Genomic DNA, 15,856 nt, shown 5'->3' with positions numbered 1-15,856 from the left:
ATGTAACCACGCATAAGGCTCTAATGTCAACTGTACTGTTAGGGTAACAGACGGCACAAACAGGACCTAATCCAGCATTCTGGGAAATCAGTGAATCTGGGAAATCGGTTTCAGATAACATCAGTATTTTTTGAATTGGGTCACAGCTGGAAAGCTAATAATAGTCTGCTGCTCATTATTTGCACTTTCAAGATTATACTATAAACAATCTAGTTGAATTTATAAATTCCCTTTGCCAAAATGCAAAAGAGAAATAAGACTATAAAGAAAGGATGGAGGTAGAAAGTTTTTTGTTTTAAGACATTTTGGATTCAGAAGCTGCGTACTAAAGAAAGACTGCTGATACTTAGGGAATCCTGCTGTTTTGTTCACTCGTCACGTGATGTAATGTGCAGATGTAAGTTTTGTATCTGTGGAGATCCTCAGAACAGCTGAGCTTTGGAAGGAGAGCTGCTTTGCTCTATTTTCAAACTACCATCTGAACCAAATATTAGGAAAGCTGTATGTGGGCACTGACTTTGTGCCTATGAGATAGGTAAGAAGCTGTCTGCAGCACTGCTGGATCCCTGAAACATTTGTAGGCCTTCACTGTATTTCTGGCCTTGTTACTCTGGAGGAGTGCTGTACGAAAAATTACTACCAGTGGTGTTTTATATCACACCTAGCAGGAGGTGCAGTAGTAGAATACCAATGGCATTTAGAGTCTTCCATTGTACAGGTGGGGCGTTTTAGTTTTCAAAAGCATCCTAGGGAAGTTAGTATTTTCAGTGATGCCCAAATTTGTGTTCCTTTTGGAAAGATCAAGATGAAATACTGTAAATGAAAGGAGTCTGAAAAACACATGAGTGATCTTTGTATAACTATGAAGAGTTGGTTGGCCACAGTGAAAAATCTTAAAGCTTAAGGAATGAATTTGTATCCAGCACTCGGAACTGTCAGTTCGCAGGCAAAAAAATACAACATAGAATCCCTTTGTCTTTCCCCCGCTCCTTAGGAGCGGAGTATTTCCATTACAAAATAGCATACAGGCTTGTTACAACGGCTTTTTATTTTCTCATAAGCAGGCATGTTTGTTTTCTCATTTCTGGTCACTGTCACTCAGCGGAGTCCCTCCTCTCGCTCGGATGACTGCATCAGAGATTGAGCATAAATCCTGAACCCCAGAGGCTGCTGAACTTATTCCAGTAGATACTCAGAGGAGACACTTTAAGACAAAAAGGATATAACTAAGCACATGTAATGCAAAAGGGGTGATTAAGAAGTATTTTGAAGAATGTTTCCCAAGGAGACTGGATAGTGTGAAAAGTGCAAGATGTAAAAAAATTGCAAAGCTCAGCAGATGAGTGGATTGAAGGAGAGCAAGTGTATAAATCGCTTTGTAGAAATGTTGCTACAGGCTGATGCTCTGGGATTGTTTTTTGAATCTTGGGAGTGATCAGGAGTTCTGAGTGGAAGTGATGGCAAATGTGAGAACTTTCCTGCTCCAAAGGCCTTTTTCCAGTCTCCCATTGGAGTGAAAAGTTAGGCTCAGATTTTTCACAAATTCTGCATAAAATAATTTTTGGACACATGCAAAATGCTTAAATTCTGATCCTGAACTGGCACATTTCCTTTCATTATACATTTGATGCAGAAGTGAAGTCTTTTCAAATGCAGTTTTTTATTAGAAAAAGATGTTTTGAGAACTTTGATTTGTTTCCATAGAATGTGTTGAAAATGAGAAACTAACTAAATTGCTTTCATGGAAAAGTCTTGGTTTTAAGAAACTGTTTGTTACAATACACTTCCCTTAAACAAACAAAAACAAAGAAAGAAAAAACAACCAAAAAACCCCATCTCAGTTTCTGACTAGGTATAGAGACAAATCGGCTGTGTGGAGTTTCTGTGGAAATTCACAAAAGTAATGGATATTGTATCTGGCTTGAAGATGCTAAACTTGGAGCTTGTTGTCTTTGTATGTGTGTGTGATCATTTTTCAAGTGTTGATTAAAATCTTCCCAGGCTGTTGTGTGATGCCAAATAGCTGTTGCAGTACTGGCTGTTGTATGGCCAATTGTTGCTTATCAGTCTCCTGTGTATTTTTCCTCATACAACTATTACTAGGTCAGCAACTATCTTTTCCTCCACTTTCTAAGTGGGCACAACATAGTTTAGAGGAAAGTCTCAGAGTCATGAAGAAAAAATGTCCTTTTGTGGGGTGGGAATCTGGATTCAGGTGTCTCCACTCTAAATACTATATTTGTACTTAAAATAATGGTTGAAACCCCATGTGATTGCTATAGGCAAATGTTAACCAGTAGGAGAAAGCCCCAAAGAGATTTTTGGAAAAACAAAATGTGAGCAGTGAGCCATGGCAGCTTTCTCACGCAGTGCCTGTGAAAAGAGAAATGTGACCCCAGTCCTTGCCAAAATAGCTCCATTCTTTCTAGCGGAAAGCTAATAATTTGGAGGATTTCAGAGAATAAGGTTTCTTAGCTAAGATTTCCCAGGGTGCAGAGACATCATGTTTTCAGCTCTAAGACCTGCAACCTGCTTCTACATAGACTTAAACTTTTTCTGTATAAACCTCTTCCCCAAAGTCCAGCCCAGCAGCAGTTTGGGGAAGTGTGTGTGTCAGAGGGAGGAGGGGAGGGTGGAACTCTTGAAGTGCTCAAGTAATTGAGTCAAACGGGCAGAGGATTTGATTTTGTTGTGTTTTGTTTCCTTCCCTTGGTCTGCTAATAAGTCCAAGTGCTGCAGAGAACAAGCTGCTAATCTGTCTCGTTCCCCAGCCAGTACCTGAGGGAATGGAAGAGACAGGAGGTTGGTGAATGTATTTCATTTTATTGAGGCTTCAGAAATAGAAATGTGTAAGATGTGAGGGAGGTGGTTGGGAAGGCAAGGGGAAGAGAAATGTGAAAAAAAAACCTTTGGGATTAGGGACAGCATCCTGGGCAGTAAACTGCTTCATTAAAGGAGCTCAGTTCCTTCAGAGACCTCTCAGTTCCTTCAGACAGTACTGGGAGCTTTCAAGCTAGACATGCAAGGTATTGCCCCTTGGTCCCTCACTGTCTTCTGATGAGAGCTGTGGGTGCTCAGTACCTTGCAGGATGAGGCTTGCAATGAAGAGGAAAGGGAAGTGCAAGAATACGACGGGGACCTAGAATTAGTCATTCCCTTCCTGACCTTGCTGAAGGAAATGTCTGGCTTTATATTTTTTGCTGTAAACTCTACTTCTTTATTTGTGCTGCAAGTTTACACATGCACAGGTTGTTGGTTTCTTTATTCCCACCTCCCCCACCATACAGTCAAATATACTTGAGAGTTCTTTTACAGATGTGTGAGAATGATCAGTGCAATCATAAAAATGATGGAAGACATTAAAGGCACTTTAACTTTTGAATTTTAGAGAGGCATCCATAGGTTGTAACACAGCCTGTATCCCCAAAACATGACCTGGTGTTTCCTCTTCAGATTATGAACCTTTTGTAATCTTTCTCCCTGTGACTTGCTGCTTTCTGGCTGCAGTCATTGTAAAACCGGCAGGGGATTTGGGGCAGTTGTTTTCTTTATGGGAGGAGCGATACAATGGATTTGCCAAGACACTGAACAGTTATCGTTATAGGGAGAAGCGTAGCGTTAGTGTTATCTTGGGGCTGCATTCACCTCTGTATAACTTTACAGGCTGCAGCAGATAAATTGGACAAGTAATTGTTTATCTGCAATACTTAGAGAAGCCTGTGTTGTATTAGGATCTGAGCACCTCGTGAACTCCTCCCTTTTCCCCAGCTCAGTGAAGTAGGGTAGCACTGTGTATGCTCTAACAAACCAGGAACTGAGGCTTGAAGAGTATAAGATGCGGAACCATCAAAGTATGTAACCTCCTAACTCGCTGTTGAAGTCTGCAGGGGATCTGGCCTGCACTGGTTTGCTTAGGAGTGTGCAAGAAATAGGAAGGAGAAGGGGGATCTGAGTCTAGGTTTCCGCAGTTGTCAAGAAAGATTTATTCAGGGCTGATATTTGCTTGGGGCAGGGAGGTAGAAGTCTTCGATTTCTTGAGGCTCTGCAGATTTCTTTCAGTGCTGTTATGATGCGAGTCAGTGTCTCAGCCAATGTAGAATCCCTGGAAGGGATCTCAGGAGATCCTTTTTACTGTCTTGCCAAAGGTATGAGTAGCTCCGTCTAGTCCATTTCTGACAGATGCTTGTTAAGTTATTGTTAAAGACCTTGGTTGAAGGCCAAGACTCTGTTGAACTAGGCTTTGGGAAGCCTTAGCTGTTGAGGACCAGGTTCCGGACTGGTGCTGATACTATTCCACATGGTTACCCAGTTTGTTTGAGCTGGTTGAAATTTGAGGAGTTGTGCTGTGCTTGGACAGAAGTATTCTTCATAGCAGGGTAAATCCATAAGCCTGCTAAATGGCACATGCACTAATTTCGTGCGTGGATGGGAAACCTTAACGGGTCTGTAGGGCAGTTTGGAGTAATGATATCCTTCAGTATCCGCTTTGTGCAGGGGGAAGTATTAGTCTTCCTGTACTCCATATGGAAATACAGTTAAGCCTAATGAAGCATGGCTGAGCTAAAGCAGCTAGGTGGGTGCTGGAGAGAAGTCTGAGCTGAGAGGAGGTTGAGCTGCAGATCTGATGTGGCAGCAGCAGGGTTGTGCTCAGCAAAATGGTAAGTACAGTTCTTAGTCTTGCAGAGCACTCTCAATCCTTCTGTTGCAGTTGCATGTCCTCAGGTTAAAAAGGAAGGGGGAGGGCTTTCATTTTTAGTGTGCAGTGGGTGTGAAATCTTTGATATTTAAGCAGAGGACTGTTCCTGCAGCTGCATTAGGCTTGGATGCCTCCCTAGGATGAAATCTTTGAAGAGAATCATGTTATCAGGCACAGGGAACTACTTGATTGTGCAGTTTCATACTTCCACTCTTAGCTGGGGAGGCCTCAACTGAGTGTTTATAGCTCTCAGTCACTGGGATTGTGAAAAAGAACGGAGGGGAGAGAAAAGGGGTTGTATGTGGCCTCCAAGTGACCCAGAAATGATGCTGTCTGCATCATCTGACAAAGCAGAAATAACATACTGTAGTGTTTGGGCAGTGGCTATTGTGTCAGCCTCAGGCATGACTGAAGGTTCAAAGGAAAATCCATCCATCTGGTGTTCCATCTCTCCCTATCTCTCTACTTCTCTGTGCTTTTATTTACTAATTTCTCTTAAGGCTTTTTCTTTTCCCCTCCTCCCCCAGAGCATACCTTGTCTGTACCCTTTTCTGCTGGCTTGTGCTGGGTCCTGTTTTGCAGGGTTTGTTTAGCAATGCATTGAGAAACTATTTCCTTTTCTTTTATAAGCAAAACCAAAAGTCCTTAAGCCAGCCCAGACACCCAGGTTCTGCAGAAGTAGCAGGCTGTCAGTTGTTTCTGTGCGGAACCTGCTGCAAGTAAGGCTGGCATCGAAATGCTATGCATAGAGCCTCAGCCGATGTGAGCTAGCAGGGCTCCCTTGCTGTGGCATGCTGCAATCTGCAGAGTGGTACCCCAGCGTGTGGCTGTCACTCAGAGTGCTTGGTCCCATCCATGTCATCATTCTGATTTCCTCTGCTTTTTAGAAGCTCCATCGCAGTCAACGCTGCCATGATCCAGTGGTTAGATCAGAGGACTGAAAGTTAGGTCTTTTGTGACCTGTTTTTAGAACTGCTCCTTGACTTTGTGCAAATTATTTTTAATCCTTCTTCCTCTTTCTTATTTTTAATAAGGTGCTACCGCATGGGGTATTGTGAGTATGTTAATGTTCTTAAGTTGTTTTTTGGCATTCAAAGCAGCGGCACTGTTTGGCAAGCTGTCTTTTCAAAGGGGTCTGTGCCTGTGGTCCAGCATAGCAGTAACCTACATACCTGGTGCCTTTGACTGCACTTGTATAATCAGTGGAGAGGTGGATAGGAAACAGACCCAAGGAATTGAGTACTCTGGCTACTGTTAGCTGAAGCCAGGCCTCACATCTCAAGCAGGAGTCCTGCTCACTCTGCCACGCTTCCTTGCTGAATGAGTGAGCTGGGTTCAAGTAAGCAAATGTGAATTCCACAGACTGCAAGTCAGTGTCTGACATGTATGCAAGCTCCTTTTCTCAGATATCATCTCAAATAAACAAAGGAATCTGCTACCAGATATTTCTTTGTAATGTTTTATCTGCTAGCTTTGCCCTACTCATATATGGATGGTGAAGATACACGTCCAAATGTCCTCCTTTAGTGGATTCAGTTAAGTTGTTTTTGAGCGGAAAGCCATGTGGGTAAGAAATTGAGTGACCTAATTTTTTAGGATACAAATAATTCCCTGAAATGTTTTTTGCATCTTTTCTTCTTATTTTGCGTTGTGCATTTTGCTCCCGTGTAGCTTTTGTGCTTGCCTTGAAAAGAGGTGTTTGAATGCCATGCTGGATTCAAGGTAGCTTTGAAGTTTGTGAGACTGTAAGACTCTCCAGCTGAATCCTGCATCATCTGAGTGTTCCTAATGAAAGCACAGATGGGAAGGATGGTTTTCTGTGTGGTCGAACGAAATGTTCCATGAACAGGTTTGGATGAGTTTTCACTGCAAAATGAGCTTATGTCACGTTACAAGGGTACAGACCCACTCTCTCCATTTCACCAGGCAGATTTGGTTTTAAACCAGTCAAAACCAGGCATTGGTTTAGTTCTCCCTGTGCTGGAAAAGGAACAGTCCACATTGTTATAAGGTATCTTTATACCTATACGTGCAACAAGCTAGCCCTCTGAACACAGAGGGGAAATGAGGATTTCTGAGACTTCAGTTGCTGCTTGGTGATGCTGTGATCAGATGATGATAACAATTCAGATAGCCGGGGGGCATTCAAATGAGTCAGCTGCTTAAAGCTTAAATTCACAGAAGGAACAGCTCGGCGTTGGGTTGTGTGATGTTGGGTTGTGTGGTGTACAGGAGCTGCAAAGACAGTTGATTTGTTGTTAGTTGAAGGGTATTGCAGACTGTTACGTTGAATCAGAACTGTGGAGGATGGTTGACTGAACAGCGGGCCTTGCAGGCACGCATGAAGTGGCTTGCCCTGTGTCCGCAGATCCCTGGCAGAGCTGAGACTAGAAGCTATGTCTTGTGATCCTCCATCCATCTGCTGCTGGCTCTGCACAGTCTGCAGGACAGAGCAGGAAAACCTCAGCACTATTTCTGCGTAATGATTCTTTAGCCTTATTCTTGTCTCCTCTGGTTGGGCACTTTGTCCTGGTATATTTCTTTGGGTCTCCTCTGGCCCCAGGTAAGTGTTCAGGCTCAACAGCCCTCTGGTCACAAACTGTGATTGCTTTGATTACTGCATACCAGAGAAGGTTCTGCTCTGGACACACTTAGCATTGCTGCATTTCAGCCCCGACTGGAGAAATCAACCAGCATTTCTACTGCTTTGGTGTTTGCTACTTTCCACCAGTTTGGTATTCCCTCCCTGTTACTGTGGTATCCAGGTGACTTGTTAGCTCTGCTGTGATCATCTTTCCAAAACCCATGAAAGAAGGTCTGTTCTTATGGCCATTGCAAAGATGGGAATCTGAGGCAGAGTGGATAGTGACAACCTATCTCCAAAGTGCCAAACAGTTACCCTCATTGCTGGGCTGTACTTACGAGTGAGGCACTGAGTGTGCCTCGCACTGGCGAGGCCAGGAAGTTGGTGTTTCGTTGTGCCGGCCATCTGCACAGGGGCCTTCTGAGCTCTTGTTCAGATCACAGGTTCTTCCCCAGCTCTCAGCTTTCATACCTCAAAGCAAGCAGCCTTGCATACAGAGTAGCTTGCTGTATAAAAATAAAACACTAGTTCTTTCCTCTGCATGGATCAACTCAGTTGCACCTTTTTCTCTTTTTTAACTCAGATGACTTTGAAAAAAGTGTCCTGAAGTACACTCGCATTACTGCTGGTCTCTGAATGGTTGTTGAGATCTTTATCGGTTTCTCACATGGTTGCCGAGCATGACTTCAGAGACAAATTTGGCAAGTCAGGTTCTGACCTTTTTATGTTCTCTTCAGTGCTCAGGTTGCTCAAGATTTTTTTTGGTCTGACTTAGGGTTTGTCTATATAATGGCACTGGGGAAAATAGATAAGAGTCAGCTAAAGGTGTGAAGTGAATCCACTTTCACTGGATGCCTTAAAATGACTCATCTTACTTTCCCCAGTGTCCCATGCAGATAAACCCCGAGATCAGAAGTTTTGTATTCTGTTTCAGGAGGCAGAAATGCAGAACCGCCCTCACTGTATGAGATACTGATCCAGGTAGTGCAGTGTCCTGCTACAGCAGTAGCTGTTGTCTCATGCTTCAGAAAGCGCACCCTTGCCCTCTGGGTCCTGTTCTCGGCAGGAGGTTAATAGAGGAGTTCCTTCCTGATTAATTCCTGTCTGAAGGAAGATAGATGATTTGCATTTCTCTTAGCCACATGTGAGAGCTGGGTCATACATTGATTTAATCCTTTCAAAACTTCAGCCACCAGCTTGTTAAATTGCAAGGCAGTGAGTGGTTGTAGGCTTGGAAGTATTGGTGTAAGCTCATATTTCTTGTCTTTTCAAGTGCTGCCAGACTCTGTGAGATTTCATCTCCTGGGACAGGAGAAATACCATCTGCTTTTGAACCTGTGCTTGATTTGTTGATTAAATAATGACAATTGTTTGTTTTGGGTATTGCAAAAACCCCTCTTCTAAACGTTGCACATGTTTCAAGTCAAGGAATCAAGGAAAGTTGTAGGCATCAGTGAGCAGAACATTGTAAGTTTTGTGAAAATGTGAAAAGATGGCATTTGGTTGTGAAATGTGTGACTGAAGCAAACTGGGTCTCAAACTGTTGGTACTCTGAAGGAATCTCAGCTGGCACTTTGGTAAAGCAGAGTCCCTATCAGAGTCCCTCTGGCTGTCCCCAAGTTGTTTAATGTGTAATTTCCATTCTGTGCCTCAGTTTCCCTTTTTTTGTGAATTGAAAATAATTACTCTTGCTGTGTTTATAGGGTATTCCAAGATATGTGGATTAAAAGCATGAAAATAAGCTAGGGAAGGCTTAAGAAAAATGCAAACTCTTCTATCCTTTGCTGCTTTCTCCCTGTTTATTTGGATCAATTGCATCGAATTCAGATCGATTAGTTTTTGGTCAAGTGCAAAAGCTGCAATAGGTTTAATGTGCTTGCATGTTAATGACTTCTGGAATAAGATGCCACTTTTCTAAAAATGAATAAAAAATAATTGACAAGAAGCTGAGAGACAGTTGACCCCCAAATGCATGAAACTTAATTTCTCTGGTTAAGGGACCATAACTATTAACATTCTCTGAGAAATTAAGTTAGAATGTGATTTCTGATCAATTAACCAGAGGTCAGAAATATTTGGGCTGCAGTTTGAATACTGAATTTTTCCAGCTCATCCTTGCAATATCTTCTTGCTTGCCAAGGACTCCTGAATTTTGCACCCTGGTGTCAGTGAACTAGTTTTACAGATGCCATTGCTTTCTTGTGCCATGTCTGCAGCAGTGCAACTGAAGGACTTGTGGGTATTTGGTTTTTGTTCACGGTCGTTTAAACTCCCAACTGCTGGCTTGAGGTCATGGATACGGGCAAACTTGTATCTCAAGAGATCTGCTGTTTATTTTGTATAAATAAATAAAAAAGTACAAGCTTGGCAGCTTTTTCCTAAACTTCTTGGGCCTGATTCTCACATAGGCTGTAAAGGGCTATTCATTTAAAAAGTGCTCTAAGGAGGAGATAAATGTGCATCCAGGACCATACCTTGCAGCATGTGCAGTTCTTGGACCAAATGAGAACTGGGTGTCCTGGCCATCAGCTACACCAGACAGAGAGAAGGAGGGCTGTAACGGAGCACACCCTGTAAACAGCGATTTACTCCAGCTGCTCCATATCCTGTCTCTGTTCTTGTTCTTTCCCATCTCTGTGGGTTTAAGGCAGTTGAAGTATCGCTGCTTCTGTTGTGGGGTTTGCCATTTGTGATGAGTAGGATGTGCCGTTTGGCAAGCAGGCAGTGAATAGCTTACTATTGGCTTTATCTCTCTGTCTAGTTTGTGGTTGGAGACCTGCATGTTGTTTGTGGGTTTTTACGTGCGTCACTGAACCCAGAAGTTTTATTATATTCTCAGAAAAGGGTTTTGCAACAGCTCAGCTATTAAAGCCAAACCATGTAGTTTAGTTAAAAGTCTGGGCAGGAAATAACAAAATGAAATTCATCCTAGGGGAGAAGCGTGGTGCGTGTAGGGTGGGAAGAGAATGCAAATATACTATTTATAGGACTAGGGGAAAACAAATTTGGACTTGAAAAGTAAATGCGAAGGAGTTATCATGGGAAAACCAGACTTGGCCATCTAAGATACTCAGATCTGTGCTGTCAGACTGCTTTTCCATTTTTGAGAATTATATTTTTGTTATATCCCAGTGAAGAAGAAGCTGAGGAGCCGAAGTCCATTCTCTTACTCATTAAATGTGGTGCTTCTGGTGTTATACTGAAATTGGTGAGGAAAACTTTTGTGGGGAATGCACGAATAGTAACTGTACCTCAAGAATATGCTTCCTCAAGCCAGCATGCCGTCCTTGTGATACTGCAGATTGTAATAGGATAATGTGGGGCCATACATTTTTTGTATCATTTCTTTTACTTAATTTGTGATTTTTTTAGTTTATAAATAGATGCTAAGTCCTTCTTGCCTTCCACTGTGGTTTTTGGAACAGATTCCCACACCTTTTCTTGCCACTGTCAGTGCTTGCAGTTCCCTGCTTTATACTGGGTCATGTGCTACTTTTAGGGCATTTGCATATAATTAGGGTTACATATAACTAAGTGTGGAGCTCTAGCTTTAGAGAGTATGCTGCTATCTCATCCTTCCTCCAGGAAAATAAATCTTGCCTGATGGGAGGTCCTACACTAAAATAACAGATTACAATCAGACTGAGGAGCCGAGCTGCTACTTTTACACATAGGCCTGTCACGGCTGGCTGTACCAGTTTCAAAATCACTTTGCAAACGATCTTGCTTCTTTCCCTAGGTGCTCAGCAACTGTGAGGTATGCCCAGGAATGGGGAAGGGGTGAGGTGACCTGGGGGAAGAAGCAGTAACATACCACAGTACTCTGGGAATTCTACATACGGCAGCTTACAAATGCGCAGCTGACTTGTTTGCCTTCGGTTGGATTTTGTGGTTGCAGTTTGTATAGCAAAGTGCATATCGTCATTGAACCTTGCTTGGAATGGCCTCCAGAAGAAGAGAAGGCTTGGGTGATTTCTGTCTTCATTCCCCTTTCCATGGTGTATCTATTGCACAGCCAGGAAACTGCACTATGTTTGATTTATGTAGGCTGACTTTTGGCGTATTGGGGGTTATTGAGTAGTCCTCAAACTTCCTGCAACCTCCTCTTTCTCCCTCTTATTAGGGGACCTTCCCCCGCTATTCATAGCAGGTCTTTGTTGCTCCTGTTGCCTCCATTCCCACTCTGTGCTCTTGGTTAACCTCTCTTATAGCCCATGGGTTGCCAAGATCCCCCCTTCTTTGAGAAGAAGGGCAAAATGTGCTCCCCTCATTTCTCTTGCCAAGGCTTTGACTATCCTGTTCCTGTCTTTACCCGCAGCAAAGCCATCACTTTCTCATTGTAATCCTTCCCTCCCTAATGCCTTTTGAGGGAAGAAGCCAGGATGCAAACAAGATACGTTTGGAGGCCATAAGAACAGAACCAAGTATCTTGAGTGGAATGAAACCTTAATGATGAGAATGTAGGTCTTTCCTGTTAAAAAAGGAGGTTTAGGACAGATAGGCAAAAGTCAAGAGCCATGATAGCATTCAATCTAAACTGTGGAACAATTGCTTTAACCGTAGGAGACAGTATTTCCAGCTCCTCCCCCTAATATGGGAGTTACCCCCGAAGCTGTGCACAGACTTATTTGTAATGGCCAGGTAGATCTGCAGAGTCGCACTGCATCTAACATGGGCCAGCTGGCTGTACTGTGTCAGGATGTATATGATACAAAGCCAAGCCGTGAGGTGGGCAAAAAGTACAATGAGAAGCAGAAAAAATTTACACCAAGCACTTAGCAGGAAAATACTTGGAACAGCATCTCCAAGCTCATTTCTGACCTGACCATGAACAGCAGAGCTCGCTGGATAGGCTGTTATGGGAAAATATAGACGACGGTGAGAAAGCAGAAGGTCATGACTAAGCCAGCCAATGACATCATAGGTGCCCCTTGCCTGCGCCGAGTTAACTCTGAAGGAACAGAGCACGCGTACTCCTGAGCCATCTTAATTTAGGGGTGCGTACAACTGAAGGTGCAACTGTGTAGGAGAGTACAGCTGACAGCAAGTTTAAAGAGTACGGGTACAGGCAGAACGAGCTGCAGCAGTGTTTAAAAGTCACAGTCACACTAGCATATGGCACTATGCTGAGGGAGCGAGCTGACTCGTCTCTAGTTGGCGCAGAGTACAGGCACAGGAACGTGGCTGTCGGTGGTGCCCAGGCCTCTGCTGAGCCCATCGCCAGCCCCTTCGGAGCCCAGCTGGCTTCGGCAGAACCATGGCTGCCTGCGGGGGCCTGCCCTGCCCTGCTCTGCAGCATTGGGTCTGACTAGAGAAAGCGGACAAAGGGTGGAAAAAAGGAAGTGCTGTCATCCCCTTTTTATAAAAAGAGGTACTGAGACTGAGAAAGATTGAGTGGGATTTCCAAGGTAATTTCTTTTAGGTCTTATGCTCCAAAGCCACGTTAGGAAGTTATGGTTAAAAGGTTCCTCTGGTTTCAGCTGGGTGGTCAGAGCATAAATGCAAAGGGATGGCTGAGTCTTCTGGGACATGGCAATCCTTTTATTGCACAACGGCCTCTCCTAAGAGTGGCACTGCTTTGCATTTCTGTATTGATTGCCTGAAGAGTTTGAATCACTTTTGTTTGTATTAACCCACTTTTTGATAAATCTCAAACTTCATGATACTGCTGTCTGAATTCAGAAGTGCGTGAGCAGAGACAAACTTCTTGTTATACCTGATAGTTGTGAGGAGTCAGATTGCTCATAAAACAAAACCCTCAGCTAACTTTACAGGAAAGCACAAGCTAGAAATGCCTTATCAACAGCTGCTGGCTTTCTTCATTACACAGAACTGGTGGTTCTGCTGCTAGAATGCAACCAACCTCCAAGAAACATCCAGTGTAGCGTTTTGGTTGGGGGTTGCTGCTACCACGTGGCTTCCACTGGCTTCAGCTGCAGCTACAGTGCAAGTGATCTATATGCTTCTTCCATTCACATGGAAATAGCTTAGGTTTGAAGTTGCAGCCACAAACATCCAGCTGGATGTGCTGGTCTCCAACTCTGAGGTGGGGTCACTTCAGTCAAATGTTGCTGCATTCTGTTACCATCCCAAGGATGGTGTTCAGGGCTTTTCCTACTCTTGACTACCAGTCTTTAGCTATGGCCAAAAAATGAGGCCCACAATGGCTTGAGTCCCAAGAAACTGTGACTAGCTGGAACCATGGTCTCGTCAGCCATTTTAGAAGAACAGTATTAGAAATGCAGTAACTTAGCAGAGTGTCGTTCCCCTGTGTAAGTACAGGTCCTCCTGCTCAGTGCTTGTTTATGGTTAACTGTGTTTCTGTGCATGTTCTGTTATGGCCCTTCAGAGCCTTGCTTATTTAACAGGGTTGTGTGTAAGAGTGCATGGATCAACCTCATGGTTATACATTTGCAGGACTGGGTCACAGTAAACAAGATGAGAGGGAGAAAGAATTTTCCCCTTTCAATAACACAAGTGATTTTCATATATTGCCAAGGAAGAATTTGCATTTGCTCTAGGACAGTTACTACGAAGTAGTAGCTCTCCCAAACTGGTGAGCAGGTCAAAAGCATTGTGCTCCATATGGAGGTCGTTCAGTTGAGATCAAATGCGATATCTATTTTCCCTGTAATATCTGACATATCCTTTATCTGGGGAAGGAGATGATCTAATTCTCTTTCCCATGTATAACTGAGATTGTGCCTACAAGTCATGCATAGCGTTATTCAGATACATAGACCAAAAATATTTTGGGCAGATGCTTAAGAGGAGAGATATTATAGTGGTCAAAGAATCCATGTTTGTTTTTTCCTTTTCATTTGTAGTCTGATCTTGTCCCAAATGCTAAAATTTGTTGACTAAGAACATGTTTTAGTTTATAAATCATGGATCAGCTAACTTGCTTTGAGGCATTGTTTTGTTAGGAATGTTTTGAAGCTTAAGTCTGCCCTATGGGAATGTGTGACATAGTGAGAAATCTTTTGAGAATGTTTTCTTTTTGATAAGCAAACATAACGCACAAATAGTATTCTTTCTTGCCGTTTTATTTTTCTGTGTCTGAAGTGAAGGTTTCTGTGTAGTGCATTTCGCATGAGATGGTCAGGTGATAAAAGCTTTGGAATAAAACTTCAGAATAGAATAGATGATGTACAATGATCATCTAGTCCAACTGCCTGAATTTTTGTTCTTTTAAGATCATTGTTTTTAATGTTGATTTTGTAATAGAAATGCCCATCAGATAATGGGCCTCAGAGTCTTTGGGTACTTTGGCTATTCCTGCCTCACTGATCTTGTAGCCCAAATGAAGTCCAGGCGTAAGAGAATATAATAAACATAGAGGAACAATGGCTGAGAGGGCAGATAGTCCTGTAGGTCAGACCAGCAATACCCACAGCATCCCAAATTAAGTTGCATGTCCATGTGCAGTGCCTTTAACCTGAATGTAATTGTTTCAAATGGTTTGGACGCCCTTTCATATTTTGATGTGACACCCAGCCTCTGCACAGAACTTTTGCTGTTACGAGTTTAGAGAAGAGGCCTGCAGGCATGGGCCCGGCAAGGTCCTGTCTTCTGCTGATATGTTGAAGAATAAAGATGCTCGGTGCAAGGGAAGTGCTTCCCTGTATGAATTTCCCTGAGTGCTTGTAAGAGTATGTCATTTCTATATCATGAAAAAGCCCCACTCACAAACCAGCATCCCCTTTGGCTAGGTGCTGTACAAACATTGCCCAGGAAGATGACAACATATCCCAAGGAACTTAACTGTTTACTTTCTGGATCCCAACAGGTGAAACTGATTGACTACATCCACAGACAACGGCAGTGTAAGCTGAGTGTGCCCCTGAATGACAGGACGGCAGAGCTCAACAGCTACCCAAGATTCAATGACTGGTTAGACATTGTCAATGTGAGGAAAGAAGTTGTACAGGTAAGGGGAAGACAACCCTCAGCACAGAAGCTTCCCGCCCTTTCAAGACATTCCCAGCTGCCTGCTGGGTTTAAGTTAGTTTCCTGAACTTACTTTCAGGCAAGGTGGGAGTATGTGGGTACACAGAGGAACCTTTGGTGGAAAGGGTGGCTCCTCTCTCCCCAAAGCAGTGATCACCCAACGAGAATGCTGAAATACTCCCTTCCCTTTGTCCTCCTTCCTTCTCATAGTAGCATTTGAAGCAACGCCTCACACCTATTGCTCAGTATGAGACAAAGGTCCTGCATTACCAGGACCTCCTCTCCTTCTGCCTGCTAGGGCTGAGAATGATGCCATAACTTAATCACTTACTAACTTTTAGATAATAATAATACTGTACCATACTATATTCTGTGTCCAGCACTAGCCAAAAAAGGACCAAGAGTTACAATTTTGTGCACTGACATATCCAACAAATGGACAAAAATGTTGAGTTGTGACAGCCTAGAGTTTTCTTATTTCTAAAAGCATACATGCCACAATTATAAATTAGTGAAGATCCAAAAATAGCCAATAGCACTGTGTCCCTCTAAACTCAGACTAGCAAAAGGGGTCAAAGTTTACAAGTTTGTCCCAGACTGATGGTTTTGAAACTGTGTAGCCTCAC

The 15,856-nt window shown here is 43.1% G+C and overlaps 1 protein-coding gene across 1 annotated transcript in view; it reads left to right on the top strand.

The window, feature by feature from the left end:
* Positions 1-15,856, top strand: part of KSR1 (kinase suppressor of ras 1) — a 73,805-nt gene that overhangs the window by 23,673 nt on the left and 34,276 nt on the right. The window contains exon 2 of the mRNA XM_075518415.1: positions 15,070-15,210. Within this exon, the coding sequence (XP_075374530.1) occupies positions 15,070-15,210 (141 nt within the window). The remainder of the gene's footprint in view (positions 1-15,069; positions 15,211-15,856) is intronic.

This window comes from Mycteria americana, chromosome 15 (assembly GCF_035582795.1).
Source record: "Mycteria americana isolate JAX WOST 10 ecotype Jacksonville Zoo and Gardens chromosome 15, USCA_MyAme_1.0, whole genome shotgun sequence".
Lineage (NCBI taxonomy): Eukaryota > Metazoa > Chordata > Aves > Ciconiiformes > Ciconiidae > Mycteria > Mycteria americana.
This window is presented reverse-complemented; position numbering and strand designations above follow the sequence as displayed.